The 26671-nt window shown below is 36.8% G+C and overlaps 1 protein-coding gene across 1 annotated transcript in view; it reads left to right on the top strand.

Moving 5' to 3' along the window:
- The window catches only part of LOC150082954 (putative ATP-dependent RNA helicase TDRD12), a 180325-nt gene that overhangs the window by 90108 nt on the left and 63546 nt on the right, over window positions 1-26671 (top strand). Inside the window, exons 8-9 of the mRNA XM_090378334.1 lie at window positions 5320-5602; window positions 24556-24744. Coding sequence (XP_090234460.1) covers window positions 5320-5602; window positions 24556-24744 — 472 coding nt within the window. The remainder of the gene's footprint in view (window positions 1-5319; window positions 5603-24555; window positions 24745-26671) is intronic.

The following is a 26671-nucleotide window of genomic DNA, read 5'->3' on the forward strand; positions in this document are numbered from 1 at the left end:
TCGTAACAGTGTTTCTATATCCTGCATGATTGACACTTTTTTCTATGCATTGTCTAATCTCGGGTCTTCTCTGTGAACAACGCAGTGTTGTTCAGGCAGATGCTTTATTTCTCGTCGAAGAATTGCCACCACACCATTATTTTTTTCTGAGCGTAACATGTGCTCCATCTGATGTAAATATCAACTTTTGAAGATCAAGATTGTTCTTGATATAAAATGTTCTTATTGCTTCAACAATAGTTATACTATCACATGCAGTTAGTTTCAAAATACCTGCAAACACAGTATTATAGGAAGTTTCATTTTCCAGCCAAAACTTAAAATACAAAATTGACATTTTCTGTACAGAAATGTCTGTGTTTTCATCAGCAATTAATGTATGGAAAGCTCATGCACTCAACATATTCAAACACATAGTTCTTGCTGTGCCAACTCTGGTATATTTACATATTTGGACAGATGTGCATGAATTTCTTGCACGGAATGCATTGAAGCATTAATTTTAATTGCTAAGATAATGTTATCAATCAGCACCTTGACCATATTAGAGTCAGACTTCTTTTGCACATCTTGTTCCACTCTTGCTTCACACACTTTTGGAGTTTTAGTTAACATTCGCAGCATTTCACTTTCTTCTGGTTGCATAATTTGTTAACTGTATTTACATGAATTCTCTGGTTGAGATGCCATTTTAAGTAATCTAACTTCCATTTTTCCACTACTCTCCCCCAACTTTTGCTTCCACACAAATGGTGCATACAACATCACCGGTATCTTGATATTTTAAAATGTTGCTAATTGTTATTTTTATTTTATGTGAAGATGGTTGTTCAGTTTCTACAAGCTGCAAAAGCCATTCCTTCTTAAATCTTGCATAAGCTTTGTTCTTCAAAACATTTAACTCTCCTTCAGCCTTTCTTTTCGACATCGTAAGGATACTAAAAATAATAATTATTATTTGGCAATACCAAACAAAATAATTATTACATACAGATAAATTTTTAATAAAAATTACAATTTTTTAATAAACAATTTTTAATAAAAATTAGAATGTTCGGCACAGGGTGCACCTTCCACAGCTTCTACATTATTATCATCCAGTTTTGTATGCATTCCTTGTGACTATTGACGATGCTGCTGCGCAGCAGCATTTCAGTTAATGTGCGGCTGCACACCCCCACAGTTTAGCAGGAACATTGAATGTAATAGTATTTTTTGAGAAAAGACATTTAATGATAGACCAAGGAAATGACACATGGTTGAAAGGCACGTGAGTGTGCTACTTTTTAGGCATTTGTTTCGCCATACCAATGCATGTCATTGTTTAACTTCAATATCATGTTTTAGCATCGGTTCTGTGCCAGATGATCTTCCTCCCAAAGTTCAAAGTGCCGAGTCAAGTCTACTCTGTAGTAGATAGGCGAGCACAAGGGCTTACAATACCAGTCAAAATCTTAATACCAGTATTTCAGTATTTTTAATTTATGATACCTGTATTCCAAAAACAAACAATAAATTTTGATGCCAATTAGGTGCAATAAAGTAAGGAAAAAAACAAATACTGTAATTACTTGAATTCATGTTTTAAATAAATTTTTATTGCAATAATAAATATTCTGAAAAAAATCATTAAAATGCAGTTATTCTAAAAACAAAAAAATACATATTGTTACTGTAAAGTTTAGTTATGTTTAAGCAGCAACACTACCTGTCCGAATAAAGTGAGCTCTGAAGAAACACAAGCAATCAATAGTATGATCGTTTAAAATGGATCTAATTTTGGTACATACAGTATTTGATTAGTGGCAGAAAATGCCCTTTCGAATTTTATTCTGGTACTTACTGAGATAATCGTAGACAATCTCAGTCCATATTTTCTAGGCTTTGAACTTTTTTAGCAAAAATAGTTAAAAGTATTTCATTGATTTCTGACTCAAGTTCATCTTTTAAAATCTCATTGAAGTCTGGCAATTTCTTATTTTGGAAACAATTTGCGGAACATTGATGTTCTGTTCCATGTTGGTCTTCCATGGTTGAATTGTGTTTATCATTTTCTGAAGGAGAAAGGCATTTTATTAAGCGAAGCATAATTTTCACTATAGTATCTTTACTGAGTCTGGTAGAATGCAAAGAGTGCAGTTAAGGAATTCTTCACATATATAAATGCAAAGAACAGAAGGACAAATCAGATTGCACCCTTACGTAATAGACGTGGTACAGTATTAGATATCATAACTGAAGTTGCAGATGAACTCAAGTTACTTTGCATCAATATTTACATAAAAAAAAAAACCTTTGTGTCAATGAGATATTATGGAAGTGAAGTCGAAAAAATGTAATTAATGATGTTGAAATTTCAAATGATTATTTAATGAGAAAACTTTCGCACCTACAGGCGAGTAAGGCTCCTGTAGTTGATGGCATATACCCTATAATCTTAAAGGAGGCGGCAAGTGAGTGCATTGAACTATGAAAGCTAGTTATGAGAGCATCTGGACAGGAGAGATTCTGTTGGATTGGTGCAAATTGGAACATAAAGGTGGTTCTAACTTCAGTAGTAGAGAAAATCATGGAGGCAATGATCAAGGGTGGAATTCGGGATCATTTAGATGGAAATGGAATTCTGTAGGATATACAGCATGGTTTTGTAGAGGGAAAATCATGTTCAACAAATCTGGTTAGCCATTTTGACAGGTCACTCGTGAGCTTGATTTAGGGAATAATTTCGACATTGTTTATTTGGATTTCAGCAAAGCATTTGACTCAGTCCCACATGAGTGGTTACTTTATAAGCTGGAGCAGGCTGGAATCATAAGGAAAATCCTTAGATGGATAGCACGATGGCTTGAGGGCACCAGGCAGAGGGTTGTGATAAATGGTTATTCCCCAGATTGGGTTAATGTAAGAAGTGGGGTTCCCCAAGGATCAATATTGGGATCAATGTTGTTTTTGATTATCTTAAATGACATCTATGAAGGGACAGAGTGCATGAGGTCTAAACTTGCAGATGACGTAAAGGTCAGTAGAGTAGTTAATGATCGCTGCCAAGCAGAGCTTCTTCAGAGTGACCTACATAGACTTCCGGGATGGTCAGAAAAGTGGCAGCTATGCTTTAATTCAGCAAAATGCAAGGTTTTACATCTGGGGAACAGCAACCCCAAAATAACTTATACACTTGGTGGAGTTGAACTAAAGTCAGTAGTGGAGGAACGGGACTTCGGAGTTATGATACGGTCAGACATGAAGTTGTCCGAGAATTGTGGACAGGTTGCAATGTTGCATGGCATCCTATTGAACATTAGGTTCAATAGGATGCCATGATCTAGTAGTACTAGTAGAGATAACGATGTCATAATCACATAAAGGTGATTTTATAACCTTTATGTGATTAAATTATTAACAATTATTTTTTTTAAATTAGTACCGAAAAACCGGTATTTTTTTGTATCAATACCAGAAAAAAATGATCGGGATATCAGTATTGTAAGCCCTAGCGAGTACTTTTTGTCCATGACGCTCTATAACCATTTCTCTGTGCAGAGGTCAGTGGTGATTGGGGTTGTCGTACAACAAAAATGTCCCTTCAGTTGTTCCTTGGACCTGATTATTGGACTCTACATAGCTTGAGAATGATGAATATGTATGGACTTAGTCTCTTTCACATACAGAACAGATAACAATGCACACTCCTTTCCATGTCCAGTTTTCAACATCAGGCATTTTGGTTTAGTCACCCAATGTTGACAAAAGTGTAAAGAATCCTGTAGCAGGAAAAAATATAGCAAACTCGTGTTTTAACACTTCTGCTTATAATACTATCCTACTTTTAATGCTGTTTTCTTCTGGTCTCATGGTCAATCCTGTGTGGTGCCATGCATTTTTTAATGGCTATAGTGCTCCTGTTTAAACACATTCCTGCTTATCTCACTTTCCTTTAAGCTCCCTAAAAGGAATAAACCCAGATATAACCCTCCTTTCCCTTGATTTTGGCTTTGGGAAAAGGCGATGATAGAGACCGAATAGAGATGAAGTAGCTTCCAAAAAGATGGTCTTATAATGGTTTCCCACTTATAGTGCTCTTTGGGGCCAGTCCCTTTGAAAGCACTATAATGGGAATTTACTCTGTGATATGTGTGGCTTTATTCATACAGTGTATCACCATCGAGGAGGCCACAAAAATAACTTTAAATTACTTATCTGATGGCCCACTTATAATAGTGTGCTCATAAGTAAGACCCCTGTATCTGCTGCGGATACGTTCCAAGACCTACTGTGGATGGCTGAAACTGCGGATATAAGCGAACACCTGCTACCCCCATATATAACGTGATTTTCTTGTACATACATATGTATAATAAAGTTTAATTGATAAATGAAACACACAGGTAAGACATTACCAAAATTAAATACCGTAATAATAGAATACAGCAGATTCTCGATTTACTGGGATTGGATTAACTGGGACACTTCAAGACTCCAAATATTTAAAAAAAAAAAAAAAAAAATCAACCAGAAATCATAAAATTCAAGTAATAACTAGAATAGGTATAAACAGATATTTTGCAAGTTGTAAATAAGTAACAAGAACTGACGTTATAAGTCTTCATTGGGAGATTAGGGTACATATTATTTTGCAACCCTTGCTGTCTTCACACCTATCGCTCAAAACAAAAAAAGAAAGAGACAAAATGTTTAGTTTGATTTTTTTTTTTTTTTTTTTTTATCGCGAAAATGATAGGCAAACACAAGAGTTGTGCTTTCGAATTAAACAAAAACTTGAAATTATTCAAAAGTTTGAAAACAGTGCATCGGTTAAATCTTTAAGGAACCATTATAATATTGGTGACCAAACCATACATGATATTGTAAAAAATAAGGGGAAGCTATTCGATTTAAAATCGACAGCATAAAAAATAAAGGGAAGCATCGTATTGGACACATGAGTAGTACTTAACACGCATTAGATGTGTGTTAAGTGTTTTGTTTTGTTTTGTTTTGTTTTTCCCTCGTGGTTAACCACAAGTAACTGAATCAGCGTATGCGGGGGCACAACTATATATATTGTTTGCAAATTCATTTTACATTTATTTTTGCATATAATAATAGCTTGCTTCGGCATAATTTCTGAGTAATATGAAGTTACAAATAAGTTTAAAATAATTTGATGCGACAAAATGTTAGAAATAAATTAAGAAAAGTAAATAAATAAATACATTATTTCTTTTTTAATAATATTAAGAAATTAATTTATTAAGCTAAATTAATAAATTAAGAAAGAAAAATGTTGGTACATATTATTAATTTTGTTTATGATTATAGGTGGCATCGAGCTCTTATTAAGAACTTAACAGAATTAGAGGATGATGAAAATAAAATCATCCAGGTAGATGTATTTTTTGTTGATTTTGGGATCTGTGGAAGAGTAACGTCAAAAGAAATATATGAAATACCTACACAGTTGCTTCTTCTACCATGCCAAGCTATAGAATGTGAACTAGGTGGTATAATGCCTTTTCATGGAAAATGGACTGAGCATGCAGTTAGTGTGTTCAGGAACATGACCCTGAATAACAACAATGAGCAGAAGAGATTACTAGTTAAGGTAAGTAAGATATAAAACTTTTTTTTTTTTTTAAATTTGCTTTCTGCTGCATGTTACCCCAGAGAACAGATGTGTTTCAAAGCAGCATTGCATATTTTTGTTATTTTTTACAAACTAACTATAAATTATTGTAGTTTATATAAAATGGGATCAAATAGTTCCAGGATTGCAGAAATGATTTTTTCCCTGACACTCCTGAAATTATTTTTTTTATTATAAAGATACACTTCATTGTTAATTAATACTAGGAGGTTACGCCATTAATAAAAATATGTATTTAAAAATAATGAAACAGTTGAGAGATGATTTCCAAATACATAATTTTCTTTTACTTCTTAGGAACAGAAGTAAGAGAACTGCTGTGGGCAAAGAAAAAAATGGAAATTACTCCATGACAATTCTTCTGCCCATTCATGGGAAAAAATTTCTGGATACATTTCCAGACATTCAGTAACTGTCTTACAACATACTCCTTATATGTCTAACTTACTATGTAATTTTATTTTTATTTTATTTTATTATTTTATTTATATTATATAAAAAATAAAATAAAAAATTTTATTTTTTATTTTTTTTACAAACTAATGAACTAATTAAAAAGACAGATTTTTTTTTTTTCTAGTGAAGCAGAAGTTATGGCATCTACAACAAATACAGTTAGGTAACTTTCAGAAAGGACTGCAAAGAAGCTTTTTTGAAATTCTAAAACTGATGGGGGGAAAATGTGTAAACAGCTAAGATTATTATTGGAAAATTCAGTGTTAAACGTTTTTGAGACTACATTTTATGTTTCAAAAAAGCCAAAATAGGTGGGGAAACATTTGTAAACCCATTAGTGAGCACATTAACTTTTTTTAATGTGAGTGGGCTTGTACGGATAGTAGCTGTTCCCAAATTTAAGCACTTACAACATAGCCATTTTTCTATTTTTATCATTATTTTTTTTTTCTTCCCTAGAAATGATGTTATTTTAATTTTAAGAATAAAATAAACTTTATTCTTATAAAAAAAATGTAAGGACCTAAATAGCTTCACTGGCCAATTTTCACATCCAAATTTTTAAGCTATAATGTAGCCACAAATAGAGATTTCTTGTTCAGGTTTAGTAGTTTTTTTAAATATTATTTAAAAAAAGAACTTTCATTAACATGTGGTTGAATGATCTATTTTCCATACCAAAGTTAAATTTTAGCACAAAAAATATAATTCACTAGTTAAAATATATGTTTAATTAACTTTCTAATTATTATTTTTTCTAATCGGTAATGTCAAAAGCACTATAAAATGTCATCTGTAGTGCCTTCGTTTATAAACTTTTAATGAGGCTACAAATAGTGTTTTTATCGAAATAGTCTAGGAATACAGAAATAAAACTACTCGTTCATAATGGCATTTTTCCTCCCAAAACTCTTAAAATAAATGAGTATGACAGCTCTTATTAAATCCCCCCCCACACTTACCACTGAATATTAATGAGCCCGTCACCACCAAATATGGAGGATGAGGAAAGGTCAGGGAATGACCACCGCATTTCTCGGAGCAATATGGCCTTAGTTGCTAATGCTCCTAAAAAAAAAAAAAAACTGAATATTAATGATACCATATGTTCATTCTACAAATAAAATAGTAAGTTAGGAATAGTGAACTTAGAAATTTTACTATTCCTCACTGAAATATATTCTAACAAAATTTATAATCTAAGTATTAGCAATATTGTGCAAGGAAGCCCTAGGCTAACCAAAAAAAAATAAACTGCTTATTTGATTTCCTCTTTGCATAGGTTTGTATCCATCCAGCTGACCTTTGAATTTCTCTAAGCTGTGTTTGCCTCAACGATTCATAGAGGCATTTTATTCCAGTAATTGGCAACTTGCTGGCTGAAAGAAAACTTCCTTCAATCCAGTCTACCTCTTCCACTGTAATTTGAATTAATGCTCCTAGTTCTGGGTCATTTAAAACAAAAGTTTCACTCTTATCCATTTTACTTTAATCTCTCAGAGCATTGTACACATCAATCAGGTCTCCTCTAACGTATCTACTTTCTAAGCTGTGTAGCCTACATATTCAGTCTTTCCTCTTATGGAAAGACCACCAATCTCACTGGGTACATTGCCTATCTTTGGATCCTTTAAAGTAACTCTGTCTGTTTTTTTTTTTTTTTTTTTTTTTAGGTGTAGTCTCCATACCTGAACATTATTTCAAATGCCATCATAATATTGCCTTATATAGTGGGATTATAACCTACTTATCTTTATAAGCAGATGTTCAATAAATCATTGATAGGACATGGGCCCTTGCTGCCTGCCTACACTGCTTGAAGAACTTCATGTCCAACCATATAACTCCCAAATACCACTGTATAAGGCAATATTATGATGACACTTTAAATTCTCCAATTGTAAGACCTTGCACGTTGCTGCATTAAAATATAGGTGCCACTTTTGACATCATGCCCTTTAGACTATCAATGTCATTTAAGAAAATCAAAAACAACATTGGTCCTGGTACTAATTCTTGAGAACCTTCACTTCTTACATTAGCCCAATCTGAAGAACAACCATTAATTACAATCCTCTGCCTCAATCCTGCCCTGCAGCCATCCTGCGATCGATCTGTCAAAATAGCTAAGTTAGTTAAACATAATTTCCCATTCACAAAACCATGCTGCATTTTCTGCAGAATTCCATTTATATATAAATGATCCTGTATTGCACTCTTGATCATTGCTCCCGTGATTTTCCCTACTGCTGAAGTCAAACAGACTGATCACCAATTACCACTGCAGTCTTAGAACTGCCTTTTGTATATTGGCAATGCATTTTGACGTCGCCAAGAGATTCTTTGCTGAGTCCAGCGACACCCACATAATTAACCTTAATGTTTCATTGCAGCTTTTTGCTTCCTCCCTCAAAATTAATGATTATATGCCATTGTCTTTAGGTTCAAAATTTTTTCTAATAAATAATAGTAATAATTTGAAAATCTGAAATTTCACTTCACAATTTTATTTTTCAGCATCAATCGCACAGTTTCTCATCACTGCGAAGGGTTTTTTTTTCTACGTATATTGATACAATGAACTATTCAAGCTGATGTTGAAGATAAATTGAACAATGTTCAATTTATCTGCAACATCAGCCGAGTTATGTAAGACTGCACCCGATCTGATTTGTTATTTGCTTCTTTGTATTCACATTAGTGAAGAACTCCTTCTCCCTACTCTTTGCTCTCTGCACCTTTGATTTCTTATAATCAGTTCGTAGCTATTATATATGTAAGTACTTTTTGTCACTCTGTAACTTTTCCATGCCAGCTTTTCTCTTCTGTTAAACTGTTTAGTTGATTATTCATGTGTCTTGGAATCCTCTTTGTGTTGTAATTCTTTAAATGGTATATAAGCATTCACAGTTTCTGTTCAAAACTATAACTTTAAAGGAATGCTGTAATTCTACAGTGGAATCTCGTTAATACAAAGTTCAAGGGACCTAAATTTTCAAGTTTTGTAATAATGAGGTTTGTAGTAACAAGGTCCCCCAAAAGTGTCAAAATTTTGACTGGAACAAAGCAGCCCTTAGTTCCATTCACTAATCTTGTTGCCCTTCTCTGTACTCATTCCAGCAGCAACATTCTTCTTGATATGAGGCCTCCAGACCTGTATACAGTACTCAAGGTGTGGCCTGACCATTCCCTTATACAAGGGAATAATGACCTTCTTATCCCTGCTAGAAAAATTCCTGTATATCATTGATAAGATACCATGAGCTACTCTTGCAGCTCGTCTGCACTGCTCAGAAAACTTCATATCTACCTGCACAATTATCCCCAAGTCCTTTTCATTCTCTACTACTGGCAGTGTAGTACCACAGAGTTGATACGTTGCTCTGGGGTTACTGTTTCCCATATGTGGTACTTTACATTTGTCAATGTTAAACTTCATTTGCCACCTCTCAGCCCATCTGCTCAATTTTTCCAGATCCTGTTGCAGCAGCATAGCATCAGTAGTGTCCTTAACAATCCTGCCAACCTTTGTATCGTCTGCAAACTTGGACATTAAGCTTGATATACCATCATCAGTATCATTTATAAATACAGAAAACAACAATGGACACAACACTGAACCCTGAGGGACTCCACTAATAAAATTAGTCCATGGTGAGCAGTGTCCATTGATTACCACTCTGTCTTCTCCCCCTCAACCATCCCTTTATCCATAGCAGCAGTCTTCCATATGCAACAGTATCAAAAGCCTTTCTAAGATCCAAATATATAATATCAAAGTTATTCTCTGCATCCAGTTCTTTTATGACTGCATCATAGTATCCAATCAAATTGGTCAGACAAGACTTTCCCTTAACAAAACCATGCTGTGTCCGAGCTATAACTGAAGTCTTGCCTAGATGATCCTGCAGTTCTTCTTTAACCAGTGCCTCTATTAATTTTCTTGGAACAGAAGTTGAACTCACAGGTCTATAATTACTTGTGTCAGCCTTTGATCCTCCTTTGTGAATTTTGGTCACATTTGCACATCTCCAGTCTATGGGTACATCCCTTGAGTCCAAAGAAGCTCTCATAATTATGGCTAAGGGTTTGCTTACTTCCTTTGTTGCCTCCTTTAATATAAATGGATAGATCCCATCCACCCCAGGTGCCTTTCTTGTATTTATCTTCAACAATTTCTCCTCCATTTTCCTCTCAGTTATTACAAAATCATCTAGCTCACTGCCAGAGTTTAATTCACCTCTGGCATTCCCCTCACTGAATAACTCCTCATGTGTGAATGTAGATGCAAAATACTCGTTTAGTTTGTTAGCCACCTGAGCAGGATCCTCAACTGTTGAACCATCAATATCCTGTGGACCAATCTGATTCATCCCTTTCCTTCTAGAGTTTATATAGGAAAAGAACTCTTTTCTGATTTTCTTTGCATCCTTTGCCAAGGATTTCTCATAATCAGCCTTTGCCTGCCTAATCTCCTTTGTGACTTGGTTACAGACCAGCTTATATCTATCGTAGGCTTCCATGTCACCCATTAATTTATATGTGTCCCATGCATTTTTCTTCTCTGCCATATGTCTTATTAGTTCATCTGACATCCATTTAGGCCTAAACCTTGAACAATATTTCTTAGTTGGTATGTAAAGCCTAGTAGCTTCCAAGATAAGTTCTTTGAATGCTTCCCATTTTGAATTTGCTGTTGGTAACATCATCAGTTGGTCCCACTGTATAGAATTTAAACTGTCTCAGACCATCGAAAGCAAAAACCCTTCCCTTTACCCCTAATGGTAGCTACCTCTTTGAGTAAATCCCACTTCAGCACACTCTGATCACTGCCACCTAGTGGTTCCTTTATCTGCAGATTCTTAATGCATGAAGAATCACTACTGATTATCAGATCAAGAGTATTACTCCCTCCAGTTGCCTTCCAAACATGCTGATGTAGAAAACAATCATCCAATAAATCCACAAAAGCCTTGCTAGTGTGTGACTGACCAAACCACAAATTCCAGTCATTATTTGGGAAATTAAAATCCCCCATTATAAGACTCTCTGATTTACTTTGCCACTATACACACTCCTACTCTCAATTTTGATGTCCCAATGCTTATGTCACACCAAACTGACTCGACACTGCACTGTCCAGCGATGTCGACTGGCTTCACTTCCTTTGATTTTGTGTGTTTCTTTACTAATAGCATAACCCCTCCTTCCTTCCTATCCTGTCTGTCCTTTCTGTACACATTGTACTCCCCAAATTCCAGTTCTGCATTCCTTATATCTGTGTGACACCACGTCTCTGATATCCCAACAATATCTGCCTTTGATGTTTTGAGCAATATTTCAAATTCATCAAATTTATTTACCAAACTCCTAGCATTGGTGTACGTGCAAGTATACATGCACCTGTTCCTATTCTTAGCTACTCTAACACAACCCATGTGTTTACTTGTACCGCAATGGCTCCCAGCAGTCTCTCGCACCTCCGTAGCCAGGTGGGCAGAAGCAGCAGTGTGTAGCACACGCTTCTTGATTCGACTGGGGTTTGAGCCCATGACCACCAAATACGGAGAATGCGGAAAGGTCAGCGAATGACCACCGCATATCCCCAGAGCAATATGGCCTTAGTTGCTAATGCTCCTAAAAACCAAATAACAAGAACAACCCATCAGTCTCTGAAATACCCAGCATCTTGTCTTCCAAGCTGCTGCTCATTCCAATAGAACTTGCTTAATGTGCTATATGATTGTTATTCCTCTCTCTTTTTTTCCCTTTAAACATTGGTTGATATTTTTTTTTTTTTTTATTCTAGAATGGACGTAGATGAAATGTGCATAATGGCAATTAGAATGCACATAGATGAAACATGCTTAATGGCAATTATACTTTGTTCCATTGTTTCTTATCCTTTTTACACCACCCCGAAAAGGAAGATAAAAGAGATTTCAAGGCCTGCTATGGGTGATCATTGTAAGGAAATACACAGGCTGTGTTTCTTAATTAACCTAGTAAATTGTGTTCAACAAATAGTTTGTCTTCCATCATGATTATTAGCTTATTTTTAATTTTAGAGAGATTTTGTAAGTTTCAGCTTAGCCCCTAGCACACAGACTAATGGATTAAAATGGCCTTAGGCAGAGGTGAAAGTGATTCTTCCACCACTGCTATTGGAACGTGCAGTGGCCTAGAAAGTAAGGTTGCAGGAATTTAAAGGCCTGCTGGAGTTATGATGAAACAAGTAACTACACAGGCCAATTCTAGGAGCATAGTAAATAAATTTGATGAATTTGAAGTGCTGGTAAAGTCCTGAAATTCAAGAATTGTGGGGACATCAGAAGCATCGTGTCACTCAGATATAAGGAATGCAGAATTTTATTATAGGGAGTACAATGTATGCAGAAAGAACAGGTATGACAGGAAGATTGGGGAAAGGGTTGAGCTGTTAATTAAGAAGTACATAAAATCTAAGACAGTGCCTCCGGTCAACATTGATGACCAGTGCGATGTTGAGTCAATTTGGTGTAACAAGCACTGGGAAAACAAAAATGAGAGTAGGAATGTGCTGTGGGCTGAATTACTGTGATGAGTACAAAGAACAGCTGTACAGAGAAATAGAGTGGGCCAGTAAATTAGAACATCTTGTGATGGGGATTTTAACTTTCCAGATGTTGACTGGAATTTGTGGGTTGGACCCTAACACACTAGCAAGGCATTTGGTACATTTCTTGGATGACTGTTTTCTACAGCAGCATGTTAGACAGGCAACAAGAGGAAGAAATATTCTTGATTTGGTTATCAACAGTGATTCTACTTGCATTAAGAATCTGCAGGTAAAAGATCCACTGGGTGGCAGCAATCGTAGTGTACCATATGGAATTTACTTAAAGACATAACTACTGTCAAGAGTAAAGGGAAATGCTTTTGCTTTCATCTAAGAGTGATTATAGTGGTCTCAGACAGTTCTCAAATTCTATACAGTGTGTCCAACTAATGAATGATGTTACCAATGAGAAATTCTAAATGGGAAGCATTCAGGGAAATAATCATAGAAGCTACTTGGCTTTTCATATCAACTAAGGAATACTGTTCAAGGTTTGACTGAAACCTATGTCAAATGAACTATTAATACACATGGTAGAAAAGAAAAATGCATGGAATGCATATAAATTATCAGGTGATACAGAAGCTGAGGTAGATATAAACTAGTCTGCAATCAAGTCACAAAGGAGGTTAAGCAAGCAAGGCAGATTATGAGAAGTCTGGTGAAGAATGCCAAGAAAAGCAGCAAAGACTATACTTTACATATACAGTGAAACTTCCCTTTAACGGACAGCCATGGGGAACGAAAATGTGTCCGTTAGAGAGAAGTGTCCGCTAACAAGAAGTCTGCGGGAGGGAGAAAAAAAAAAGAAAGAAAGAAAAATCGTTAAACATTTAATGTAAAATTAAATTAAATTATATACAGATTTTGCACAATATTTTTGTAAATAATATACATACAATTGTGCTATGCATATTATGACTTTATCTTAAGAAAAAAATACATACAGTAATCACTTATTTTCTTCTGCACCTTCTTCCGGATGATAATTTTGTTTTTAACATTTGTTTGGAGTGAAGAAACCATCGAAAGTCCTTCAGTATCTTCTTCAGTGGCGAAAAACATTTTTAAACGATTGATTTGCATGAGCGTTTCTTCTATTTTCATCGGTGGTTCGTCGTTAATATATTCTTCGACAGAATGACCTCCTTCCATTTCTTCATCCTCATGAGGAACTTCTTGAAAAATATCGATGATAATGTCGTTGATATCTAGAGCACCATCTTCTGTAGTGAGGTTCGAGTCTGTATCTTTGTAGCCAGGGTCACTTGTAGCTGAAGTATCGTACATTATCAATAGATGAAGTTCTTGTTCTTCTTGGTGCCCCACATTGCTGTTCACAACTTCAATTTTTGCATTTGAGAAGCCAGACTTTACAAAACAGTTCACGACAGTTTGTTTTCTAATTGTGTTTACTGAAGAGGAAATCCATTGAATCGCATCTAGGATGCTGATTTTCTTTGCAAGGTCACTCGCACATGTTACATCGTTCGTGTTTGCAATGAGATGTCTTAAAACACGTTTTCTGTAGTGAAGTTTAAAATTTTTTATTATCCCTTGATCCAAGGGCTGACACTCTGCAGATGTGTTTGGTGGCAGAAAAACGATTTGAATGTTGGACAATTCAATGTGCGGGTGAGATGCAGCATTATCCATGAAAAGAATAATTTTTCTGTTTTGACGAATCAAGTTTTGTTCAAAGTGACTTATCCATTCGCTCATGATATCTCGTGTCATCCACGCTTTTTTATTAGACTTCCAGTCAACATTCAAAAGATTCAACTTTATGCCCTTGAAACAACGAGGATTTTGTGGTTTTCCTATAACAAGAGGGTGTTCAAAGTCTCCCAGCATATTTGTACACAATAGTACAGTCAAGCATTCCTTAGAAATTTTTCCGCCCTGGCACTTTTCGTTTTTTAGACTCATTGTTTTTTTCAGGAAGAGCTTTAAAAAACAACCCTGTTTCGTCACAGTTATAAATATCCTTAGCTTCAAAATCACGACATAAATTTTCCAATTTGACGGTCCACTCTGTTACAACCCCAGTATCAACAGATCCACCTTCACCACTTACGGTTTTCCAAGAAATTTTATGCCGAGTTTTGAACTTGTCTAGCCATCCCACAGAAGCTTTGAACTCATTTACTCCCATAGATTTCGCAACCTCCAAAGCCTTTTCCCTAATAATAGGCCCATTAATGGGAATTTTTTTAGCACATTCGCGACAAAACCACTCATACGTAACATTGTCAATTTGAAGTCCAACAGTTTTCGGGAATGATTTTTGAACCTGATCATTTCCGTGTTGCCAAAAGTGTTTGAGCAGTTCATTTTTTTTCTTTAGGATGTCACTTACCTCCGTCTTTCCGATTTTGAATTTTGCAGCGAGATTGCGAACACTATTTTTTTGCCGATCATACGCATTAATGAGTTCGACTTTAACTTTTAAAGTTAAATGTTTACGAGAAGACATTGTGCACTTCACACGACACTGAACAAAACTGAAACTGAAAAGACGAAAGGGTGACCATATCCCCCCCCTGCACACACCGAATTCATCAGAAGTTTTACACGTGCCTTAAAATTCTTGAAAAAGGGTTTAGAACCACGACGTAAACCTTGATAAAATTCAGAGAATCGGAAATAGAAAATAAACACACAATTGAGGCAATACGTGGAAGAAAAGTTCCTAGAAAAGGGCCGTGAGCTCGCCTGCTGTCCGTTATGGGGAGATCAAATTAAGTGCTAATCTAAATGAAACAGTGCAGATTGCCTGTCCACGTCCGTTACAGAGAATGTCCGCTAGACAGAAGCTGCAAACACGTTAAAACCAATAGAGGTGAGTTGGGGAATTTGAAAATGTCCGTTGTAGAGAGAGAGAGATGTCCGTTAACGAGAGGTTTCCGTTAGGAGAAGTTTCACTGTATTAACAGTAAAAGAAAGGGGTTTGAATCACATTGGTTCACTTGATGTTGATGATCCTGCTCAGCAATCTGAGCAGGATCATCAACAACTTCTCTAAAGAACGCATGAGTTCTTTGTTCAGGGGTGGGGGATGCTAGAAGTTTATCAAATTCTAAGGGAGCTGAATGATTTTATGATAACTGGAGGAAAGCGAAAGTGGAATTGTTGAAGTTAAACATAAAAAAGACATCTGGGGTAGATGGGATCAACCCTGAGCCATAATTATGAGAGCATCTTTGGATTTAGGGGAATTTCCTGTGGACTGGAGATGTGGGAATATATCCCAAATTCACAAGGGGGGGGGATCAAAGGATGATGTGTAATTACAGAGCTGTTAGCTTAACTTCTGTTCCAAGGAAAATAAGGACGCCTCCGTAGCCAGGTGGGAAGGAGCAGCAGTGCGTAGCACACACTTCTTGATTAGACCGGGGTTCAAGTCCATCACCACCAAATACGGAGAATGTGGAAAGGTCAGGGAATGACCACCGCATATTTCCAGAGTAATATGGCCTTAGTTGCTAATGCTCCTAAAAACCAAATAAACAAACAAGGAAAATAATGGAGTCACTTGTTAAAAGAAGTAATGCAGGACTATGTAGACAGGGGCACAGTTATACTTCAGGCACAGCATGGATTTGTAAAGGGGAGATCTTGTTTGACTAATTTGATTCGATACTCTGATGCAGTGACAAAGGAACTGGATGCAAAAATGATTTGTATATAATATACTTGAATTTCAGAAACACTTGATGCTGTTGCACATAAAAGACTGCTGTACAAATTGGAGTAGTGTGGCATTAAGGGACAGTTACTGTTATGGATAAAGGGGTGGTTGAGCAGGATAAGACAGAGTAGTTATCAATGGACACTGCTCTTTGTGGATGAATGTTATTTGTGGATTCCTGCAGAGTTCGGTGCTGGATCCATTTTTGTCTTCTGTATCTATTAATGATATTGATGAGGGTATATCAAGCTTAATGTCTAAGTTTGCAGATGATACAAAGGTTGGTAGGGTGGTTAATGAAAGTAATGAAAGTATGCTGCTGCAACAAGATCTGGAAAAATTAGGCATATGCTCTGAGAAATGGCAATTGAAGTTTAAATTTGCAAATGCAAGGTACTGTGTATGGTTTGCGGTAATCCCAGATTAATGTATCAACTATGTGGTACTCCACTCAGGGTAGTGGAAAATGAAAAAGACCTGGGGATAATTGTGCAGTCAGATATGAAGTCTCTGAGCAGTGCAGACAGGCTGCCAGGACAGTTCATGAAGTTTTGTCAATGATATACAGGAATTTTGCTAGCAGGGATAAGGAGGAGATCATCCCGTTGTATAAGGCAGTGGTTAGGCCACATCTTGAGTACTGCATACAAGTCTGGTGGCCTCATTTTAGGAAGGATGTAGAACTGCTGGAATGGAAGTCATAGCAATTATAGAATGGAAGCATAGCAAGTACTGTATTTTCAAAACGTGAGCAAAATAATTTTTTTAATGCTGTTTCTCAACTCCATACTTGTAAAACAATAGAGAAAAATTACTTTCATTAAAGAAACAAAACAATATTGAAAATTTGTTGACCAATAGCTATTGGAGGGGATGGTTTTTTTTTTTTTTTTTTTTTGATTTGGTATTTGTTGGCGCATCGGCTTCTGTGGCCATATTGCACCTCCCAAGGTTTTTGCAGTACTTTGATCCAAGCCCGAGGCGGGAATTGAACCCGCGACCTTTGGGTTGCCGGGCAGGTACTTTACCCACTCGGCTAGCCCGGTCGGCTTGGAGGGGATGGATGGATAGGGAAATGGTTAAACTTCACCATAGGTAACATGAGATAATAATAAAACTTTTTCTGAGGCTATTAATGGTAACCATTAGAAATTCCACTTCCTTTTTTTTTTTTTTTTTTTTAGTGAGAGAGCGAGATTAGTCTACTGATCTCGCTCTCTCAGTAAATTAGCCTTTATTTTGTGATTTCAGGTGAGAATAACACAATGGATCTTTTTCACAAGAATATGCAACAAAAAAAAAAAGAAAAAAAAAGTAGATAAGAAAATAAAAATTAAGCTCTACACTTCTCATGTAGGTAACTATCCAGTGGACCTTTGAATTTCTTCAAACTGTCAGCCTTGACTACCTGTGGAAGCAACTTGTTCCACTAGTCAACAACTTGCTGACTAAAAGAAAAGTTCCTATAGTCTATAAGTCTAAACCTCTAATTTGAATTAATGGCCCCTTGTTCTGGTATTCTTTATAACATTCATATGTGATGTATCCAAGCCCATACTTCGATTTTAGCAATGTATTGTTGCTAATATAATTTAATGCAGAATATACTAAAATAACGTTCAGTGTGTAGGTTTCCCATTTGCTATAGTGTCATCTTGTGGTAGGGCAAGTTCCAAGGCTGGTTGTTGGTGTGTATTGTTAGTTTATGTGAAAGTGTGATGTTTCGTTGTGTTGAGTGGCCAGCATCTGTCAATTTATACACCTCAATCAGGTACCCTCTAAGGTGTCTGGTTGTCAAGCTCTGTAGCTCACATAATCACAATCTTTCCTCATACAGTCATCTATTTGCCAATCTCACCATGCACGTCGCCTGACATTTGGATCCTTTCAAGAAGCTCAATGTCTTTTTTAGATGAGATCTCCATAATTGAACACAGTATTCCAAATGTGATCCTGTAATTGCCTTATACAGTAAGATTATGACCTTCTTATCTCTACAGGATAACATTTGATAAATCATCGATAGAATACCATGGGCTTTCCTGACTGCCTGTTTACACTGTTGAGAAAACTTCACATCTGCCTGTATTGTAACTCCCAGATCCATTTTCTCCTCCACTAGTTTTAATTGAACCACACCAAGTGTATAATTTATTTGGAGGTTGCTATTCCACAAGTGTAAGACTTTGCATTTTGCAGCATTAAAACATAGCTGCCACTTTTCTGACCTGTTGAAATCACCCTGAAGGAGCACTGCTTGGTACTAATCATTAACAACTTTCCCTATCAGTACGTTATCTGCAAATTTTGACAGTATGCTCTTTATCCCCCTGTCGATGTTGTTTATGAAAATCAGAACAGTGGTCCAAGATCTGATCCTTGGCAGACTCCACTTCTGATGTTACACCAATCTGAAGAATATCCATTGATCACAAATCTCTGCTTTCTGCCCTGCATTCCATCTTAGAACCTTTCCATCATGCCCCTTCTCCTGTCAATGTCTGTAACTGGCAAAGAAAAGAATCAATAATCACATGCTCCAGCTTTTAGTAACCTCATGAGGTTACTGGAAAGTACTGAGTCAAATGCTTTACTAAAATCCAAATAAACTATGTAGAAATTGATCCCTGCATCCAGGTCATGAGTAACGAGCTGGATGTGATTAGTTAAACATGATTTTCCCTTAGCAAAACTGTGTTGTGTGTCCTTCAGAATGCCATCTCTTTCTAAAGGTCTCTGGATTGCACTCTTAACCATATGACTTTCCCTACCACTGAAGTTAGATTAACCTGTCTGTAGTTACCAATTTCATCCTCAGAACCACCTTTATGTGTTGGCAAAACATTGGAACTTCTCCAATCCAAAGGAATCTCTCTCTCTCTCTCTCTCTCTCTTTCTCTCTCTTGTCCATTGATGTCCTTATAATTAATGTCACTGGTTCAATACTCTCTCCGTTTGTTATTTGGTTTTTAGGAGCATTAGCAACTAAGGCCACATTGCTCCGGGATATGTGGTGGTCATTCCCTGACCTTTCCACATCCTCCGTATTTGGTGGTGACGGGCTCGAACCCCGGTCTAATCAAGAAGCATGTGCTACGCACTACTGCTCCTTCCCACCTGGCTACGGAGGCGCACATATATCTCTCTCTGGCCATCTCCCTCAAAATTACTGTGTATATGCTGTCAACTCTGGGAGCTTTGGTTGCCTTTATGGTCAAACGTTTTTCTAATAAACAATCAATTTTGAAAATAAATAAACAATTTTGAAATCACTGATTTCATATGGCTCAAATTCACTTGCGCAGCATTTCTTCAGCATGAAGGGTCTTTCGTCAGTAGAGATAGTTGCAAAGTACCTGTTTAGTTCATCAGCTGGGTTATCTAAGAATTTTTCATACACAGTACATAAGGATCTTGTCTGTTTTTTTTTTTTTTTCTCTCTTTGTATTCACATACATGAAAGATGCCTTGTCCCCAATCTTTGCTCTTGCCCAGTGCTCCCATACTCAGCCTTTGCCTTCCTAACCTTATCTGTGCTACTGTTGCAGATCAACTTGTAGCTGTAGTAGGCTTTAGTGCATTTCATTGCTCTGTAACTTACCCATACTATCTTTTTCTGCTCTGTTAGACCAGCTAGTCTGTATTCATTCCTTATATCTGAATGAATTCATATTCGTTCAGATATAAGGAGAATGCAATATTTTCTTAATGATATATATGCATTCATGGTTTCTGTGATTTTTGCTAATATTTCATAATTCAAACATATTAGGCACCAACTCAACATTCTGATGGGCCTATGAGAGTTTGAAGAGTCAGGTAGATGCCCCTTGAAGGTATTAAAGTGGGAGGCCTATCAAGATCTCAGCTGCCCAACTCAATACCAGAGCTCATTCTTGTGCATCAGGCAACACAGATGCAATCTTCAAGGAACAATACGCCGGTCCCACCTGGGCTAGTTATTTTCAGGGAGACAGGTAATATGTGGTGTAAAAAAGATAGTTTGAATTTGACCAGGATATGTCTGCGAAGGGGAAAAGTTGATGTTGTAGAGCAGATATCTTTTAAGGTCACAAAAGGTGATATTGTTGTACATGTTGGCACTAATGACATTAAGGGAGTAGGAGATCTGCAGATTTACTTTACAAGTACAGGTCAATGTGAAAAAAAGTCGCGAGTTAGAGTTAAATTTTAAAGTGTCTGCAATCGTACCCAGACATAATAGGGGTATATGATGAGAGCTGTGTCAATCAATTTGGCCCTCGAGAGATTGTGCAAGGCTCATGGAGAAGAATTTTTGTCAACGTGGTCTGTGCTTGTTAACAGGAGAGATTGCTTCTACAGGGATGGGATACACTTAAATAGAAAGGGTGCAAGATGCTATCGAGGCAATCGACCTACCTAACATTGCCTGAATGTATCAAGTCATTGTTAGTTAGGTCAGAAAACTGCTGACTTGGGGGGGGGATCACAGACTAATAGATTAACAGTAGCCTCAGGCAGAGCTGGAAGTGATTCTTGCACTGCTTCTATTGGAATGAGTAGCAGCTCTGAATTTAATTGCTGGAGATTTCAGGAACAACTGGGAGTCTTGAAACAAGTAAATACATGGGCTGCGTTAGAGTAACTAAGAGTAAGAACAGGTGCTAGGAGTATAGAAAATAAATTTGATGAATTTGAAGTGCTGGTCAAGACATCAAAGGCATGATCATCAATATGGTGCAAGGAAGCCTGAAGCTTATGCTGCACCAGCCCCACAATAAATTTATGAGTTACCCTGAGACGAGAGAGAGAGAGAGAGAGAGAGAGAGAGAGAGAGAGAGAGAGAGAGAGAGAGAGAGAGAGACAAGTAGAAGGGTATCACCAAGAAAGAGAAGAATGATGATATCTGGCTCAGGACCTTGGGTGTGTGCCAAGCCCATAATCACCAGATGTGGGCCTCTGGGGGTAATCGTTGGGATATCAGCAATGTGGTGTCACAGATATAAGGAATGCAGAATTTCAATTTGGTGAGTACAATGTGTACAGAAAGGATAGACAGGATAGGAAGGGTTATGTTGTTGGTTAAGAAACAAAATCTAAGGAAGTGCATCCAGTTGACATAGATGGACAGAGCAATGTTGAGTCAGTGTGACATAAGCACTGGGAAAGCAAAAATGAGGCTAGCAGTTTGTTTTAGGCCTAATGACCCTGGTGAATACAGTGAACAATTATACAGAGAAATAGTGGGCCAGTAAATCACTGTCTTATAATGGAAGATTTTAACTTCCCAGATATTGACTGGAACTTGTGGGTTGGTCACTCAAATGCTATCAAGGCCTTTGTGGATTTATTGGATGATTGTTTTCTACAGCAGCTTGTTACAGAGGCAATGATCAAAATCAAGAGTGTTACAGAGGGAGTAACACTCTTGATCTTAATATCAGCAGTGATTATTCATGCATTAGGAATTTACAGATAAAGGAACCAATAGGTAGCAGTGATCACAGTGTAATGATATGGAATTTACTTAAAGATGTAACTACCATCAGGGGTTTTGCTTTCGTAAAGGCAACTACAGTGATTTCAAGAGATTTTTTAAATTCTGTACAGTGGGATCAACTGATGATGTTACAAACAGCAAATTCTAAATGGGAAGCATTCAAGGAAGTAATCTTGGAAGCTTCTAGGCTTTTCGTTCCAACTAAGAAATACTGTTCTAGGTTTAGGTCCAAATGGATCCAAATGTCAGATGAACTAATGAGACTCGTGGCAGACAAGAAAAATTCATACGATGCATATAAATTATCAGGTGACACAGAAGCCTATGGTAGATATAAGCTAGTATATAATCAAGTCACAAAGGAGGGGTGGCAGGCGAAGGGAAATTATGAGAAATCTTTGACAAAGGATGCAAAGAAAAAACAGGAAAGACTTCTTTACTTATATAAACTCTAAAAGGAAGGTGATGAATCAGATTGGTCCACTTGATATCAATGGTTTGACTGTATGTGTTCATTCTTGGCTGCCAAACTAAATGAGTATTTTGCATCTACATTCACACATAACAAGTTATTCAAGGAGGAGAATGCCAGATGTTTATCAAACTCTAACAGGGAATTAAATTATTTTGTAATAACTGAGATGAAAGTGGAGGAGAAATTGTTGAAATTAAACATAAGAAAGCCACCTGAGGCAGATGAGATCTATCTAGTTATATTAAAGGAGGCAGCAAAGAGAGTAAGCAAACCCTGAGCCATAATTATGAGGGTTTCCTTGGACTCAGGGCAAGTCCCTATGTACTGGAGATGTGCAAATGTATCTCCAATTCACAAAGGTGGGAACAAAGAGTGACATGAGAAATTACATGCCTGTTAGCTTGACTTCTGTTCCAGGGAAAATAATGGGTCCCTTGTTAAAGAAGCATTGTAGGATCATATAGACAAGATGTAATAATTGACAAGATGATCTAGACAAGTAATAATTCAGATAAAGCATGGATTTGTAAAGGTCTTGATCTGACCAGTTTTGTTGGATACTTTGATGTGGTCACAAAAAATAATTTTGAAATCATATAGTTGGATTTCAGGAAAGCTTTTGATACTGTTGCACATGGAAGACTTGTACAAATTGGGGAGATATGGCATTAAGGGTAAGTTGATACAATGGATAAAGGGATGGTTGAGTGGGAGATGACAGAGTAGTAATGAATGGACACCTCTCTTCGTGGACAAATGTTATTAGCGGAATTCCCCAGGGTTCAGTGTTGAGCCCATTGTTGTTTTGTATATTTAACAATGATATTGATGAAGGTATATCAGGTTTTATGTCCAAGTTTGCAGATGATACAAAGGTTGGCAGGGTTGTTAACGACAGTAAAGACAGTATGCTACTTTAAGCAGATCTAGATAAGTTGGGCAAATGGGCTGAGAAGTAGCAACTGAAGTTTAACATTGACAAATGCAAAGTACTACTGCATATTTGGTAGCAATAGGGGAGTAGGAGATCTGCAGTAAGAGCTGAAGAGAAACATACCAACTGTGTGATACTACACTCAGGGAAGTGGAAAGTGAAAAAAACCTGAGGGTAATTGTTCAGTCAAATATGAAATTCGCTTAGCAGTGCAGACGGACTGCCAGGCCAGGTCATGAAGTCTTGTCACTGATATATAGGAATTTTGCTAGCAGGGACAGGGAGGTGATTATCGCATTATACAAGACAGTGGTCAGGCCACACCTAGAGTACTGTGTACAGGTCTTAGAGGCCTTGGAAGGATGTAGAGTTGCTAGAATGAGTACAAAGGCAACAAGATTGGTAAGGGGAACAAAGGGGTGCTCTTACCAAGAAGAGCTTAAGTTTTGCAAATTGCACAGCCTGGAGAGTAGGCACCTGCGAAGTAATCTGATTGAGGTGTATAAGGCTTTGAATGGGTTGAGCAAGCTGAATGCTGGTGGGATTCTTCCTCTTGCTCAGATTCAAATTGAGGAAAGACAATTATAGAATAGATGTGCGGAAATTTGCCTTTAGCCAGCGGGTAGTTGATTGGTGGAGCAGAGTTCCATCTTTTGTTGTGGAAGATGATAGCCTAAATAAATTTAAGGCTGAGCTGGACAGGCATTTGGAATGAATAGAGGGGTGAAATTGGAAGTGTTTTTTGTTTTTTTTCTCTCTCTCTCTCTCTCTTTCTCTCTCTCTCTTGGCTGATGCTGCTTAAGCTTGCTTTCTTGCATTGTATACCTCTGCTAATGCTAATGCTAATTAATAACAGCAGCAATATTAACCATAGTTGTAATCCTTGAACAGTGTAACCCTGAAAGTAATTTTAGTGAGAGCCTCTCTGTATATGGCTTTATGGTAATATAACCATAATAGCATTCAGCTAATTGAACTATGAACTGAAATTGATACACTCTGTTATTTGCATATTTCAATGGACAACTGTGAGTGAAAATGATTGCTACTTTCATGTAGTATTAGGACAACAACAATAAAAAAAAATAAAAAAAACCCACTTATGCTTTCCTCTTAGTAATTAACTTTAAACACAGTAAATTTATGTAATAGTTAAGTAATATTTTTTTTAATGCCAAGTTATATTTAACAGGTTTAGACAATTGATAAGCTGTAGTATTTCAGTATTTTTACTTTTTTGCAAAATTTTAATTTAATATCTCAAATTCCCATTAGGCTGTTAAGAAAACACCCAGGCAGAACTATGGAAATCATTATATTGTAGAGCTCTATGACTCTGTAGAAAATAAAACCCTTAACTTTGCTGAAGAACTAAGAAAGCAAGGCTTTGCAGAAGTATCTCACATAGAAAGTCCTTCAGGAGTGGGAGAAGATGAACATGATGATGAACCAGAGAATGAAAAGGTAATTTTTAAAATTTTTTTTAGGTCAATTTGAAATACAGTAAAACTTCATTTTAACAGACTGTATAGCAATAACTCCATTTTCTAAAACTTTCAGTAAGAAATTGAAGGTTTTAAAAGTTACAACCAATAGCACAATCCAAATCATGAGAAACATCGTCATACCTTGGCATCTTCTCCAGACTTAATGTTGACACAAAAACTGTGATACTTATAAGAGTTAATTATAATTAATATTCTGCAAGCATTCTTATAATCCACACTCACCTGTCTGAATGCTACTTATTGCACCACAGCCATTCTAATGGGCGCCTCTGTAGCCAGGTGGGCAGGAGCAGCAGTGCATAGCACACGCTTCTTGATTAGACCCGGGTTCGAGCCCATGAACACCAAATACGGAAGATGCGGAAAGGTCAGGGAAGACCACCGCATATCCCCGGAGCAATATGGCCTTAGTTGCTAATGCTCCTAAAAACCAAATAACAACAACAACAGCCATTCTAATGAACAACATGCCCCTCCGGTAAAATCTGCTGTTCATTATGAGCCCCAATTGTACTATAGAAGCCACATGATCTCACTGTTTGCAGAGACATCTGTATGATGAAATAATCACCATCTTTGGCAGTTGTTTCCTCTCTCTCTCTCTGTGTAAGTGTCTTTGACATTTGAATTATTTCATTGTGAACAGTAGTAGCATACAGTGATAATTCACAAGTCGTCCAACAATCATAAATATGATATTTAAAGTACAAAAAAGGTTTTAAGGCTGAAAGTCTCAGACTATGGGAAATTTAATAGATAAACAAGTTAGCGAAAAGCATCAATTTAGTTCAAAGTAAATCACCAAAGTAAGTGAAATGGCATTTTTTTTAATTTTCATTAGATGATATTTAAATATATTAAAATGCAAATTAAAATGTTAGAAGATCTATGGGGAATTTCAAGATATTGGGTTCCTTCTGGATTTGCAAGGTTACTTGACTAAGCTCTCCTGCTTTCTCTGAACTCTGGGACAGCAGTACAGTAGATCAGCACCGTAGGAGAAAATGGCCTACCAGAATTAAGTTGCAGCCTGGTACACATGATGTGGTAAACAACCTCCTACTTTTCCAAGTAACAAAGTCTTGTTTCCACTACTCCATATTAAGCAGGGAATGAAAACAGTCTATTAAACATTGGATCCTCAAGGTGACAGCTTCATATATGTATATGCAGTCAGTGTTTGCAAAGTTGTGTGATTTAAAAGTGAAAAGTGGTATTATTGGTAACCAAAGTTAAGCAGGCAGTTTCTTCAGCATACTCAAATTCATAAAGAAATACAGATAAACAGTACTGTTTTGAAAATTTGTTATAAGAAGGGATGGTCAAATGAATATCTTCAAAAAGGCCTACGAGGTTGGGAAAGTTCATATTCATAATGACTACACTCAACACCAACCATGGAATTAAATAATATGTAATTTTAAAATATAAAATATGTACATGTAAAATAAATAAAAACTGGTCTATTTACAATAATAAAAGCACTAAAAATTATTAAAATGCTGTAACTAAAATTCTTCAAATACTAAAACACTGAAATACCGGTAACCGTAGCTTTCGGAAGTGACCACCTCCTTTCTCAACAGTGTATTACTATTGTACAGCACATCCTTAAGTAGCAGGCCCACAGCACTCACACATGTGGTTCCACAGGAACATGATCAGTATTCCCCACCTGCATACTGGGACCGGAAATGGCTTGGGCGCATGTGATACAAAACCGATCGTCCAATCGGAGGACAACAGCCTCAAAGAGGTTGGTGCGGGTTGGTGAGCCCACATATATCCATTTTTCTACAGGATCCATGACTGCAATAGACCCTACAATCTGTTCTCCATTCATATATGCCAATACAGAGTGGTCAGTTCTAGATAACCCACTA

This window comes from Mastigoproctus giganteus, chromosome 7 (genome assembly GCF_048544385.1).
Source record: "Mastigoproctus giganteus isolate SK-2022 chromosome 7, ASM4854438v1, whole genome shotgun sequence".
Classification (NCBI taxonomy): domain Eukaryota; kingdom Metazoa; phylum Arthropoda; class Arachnida; order Uropygi; family Thelyphonidae; genus Mastigoproctus; species Mastigoproctus giganteus.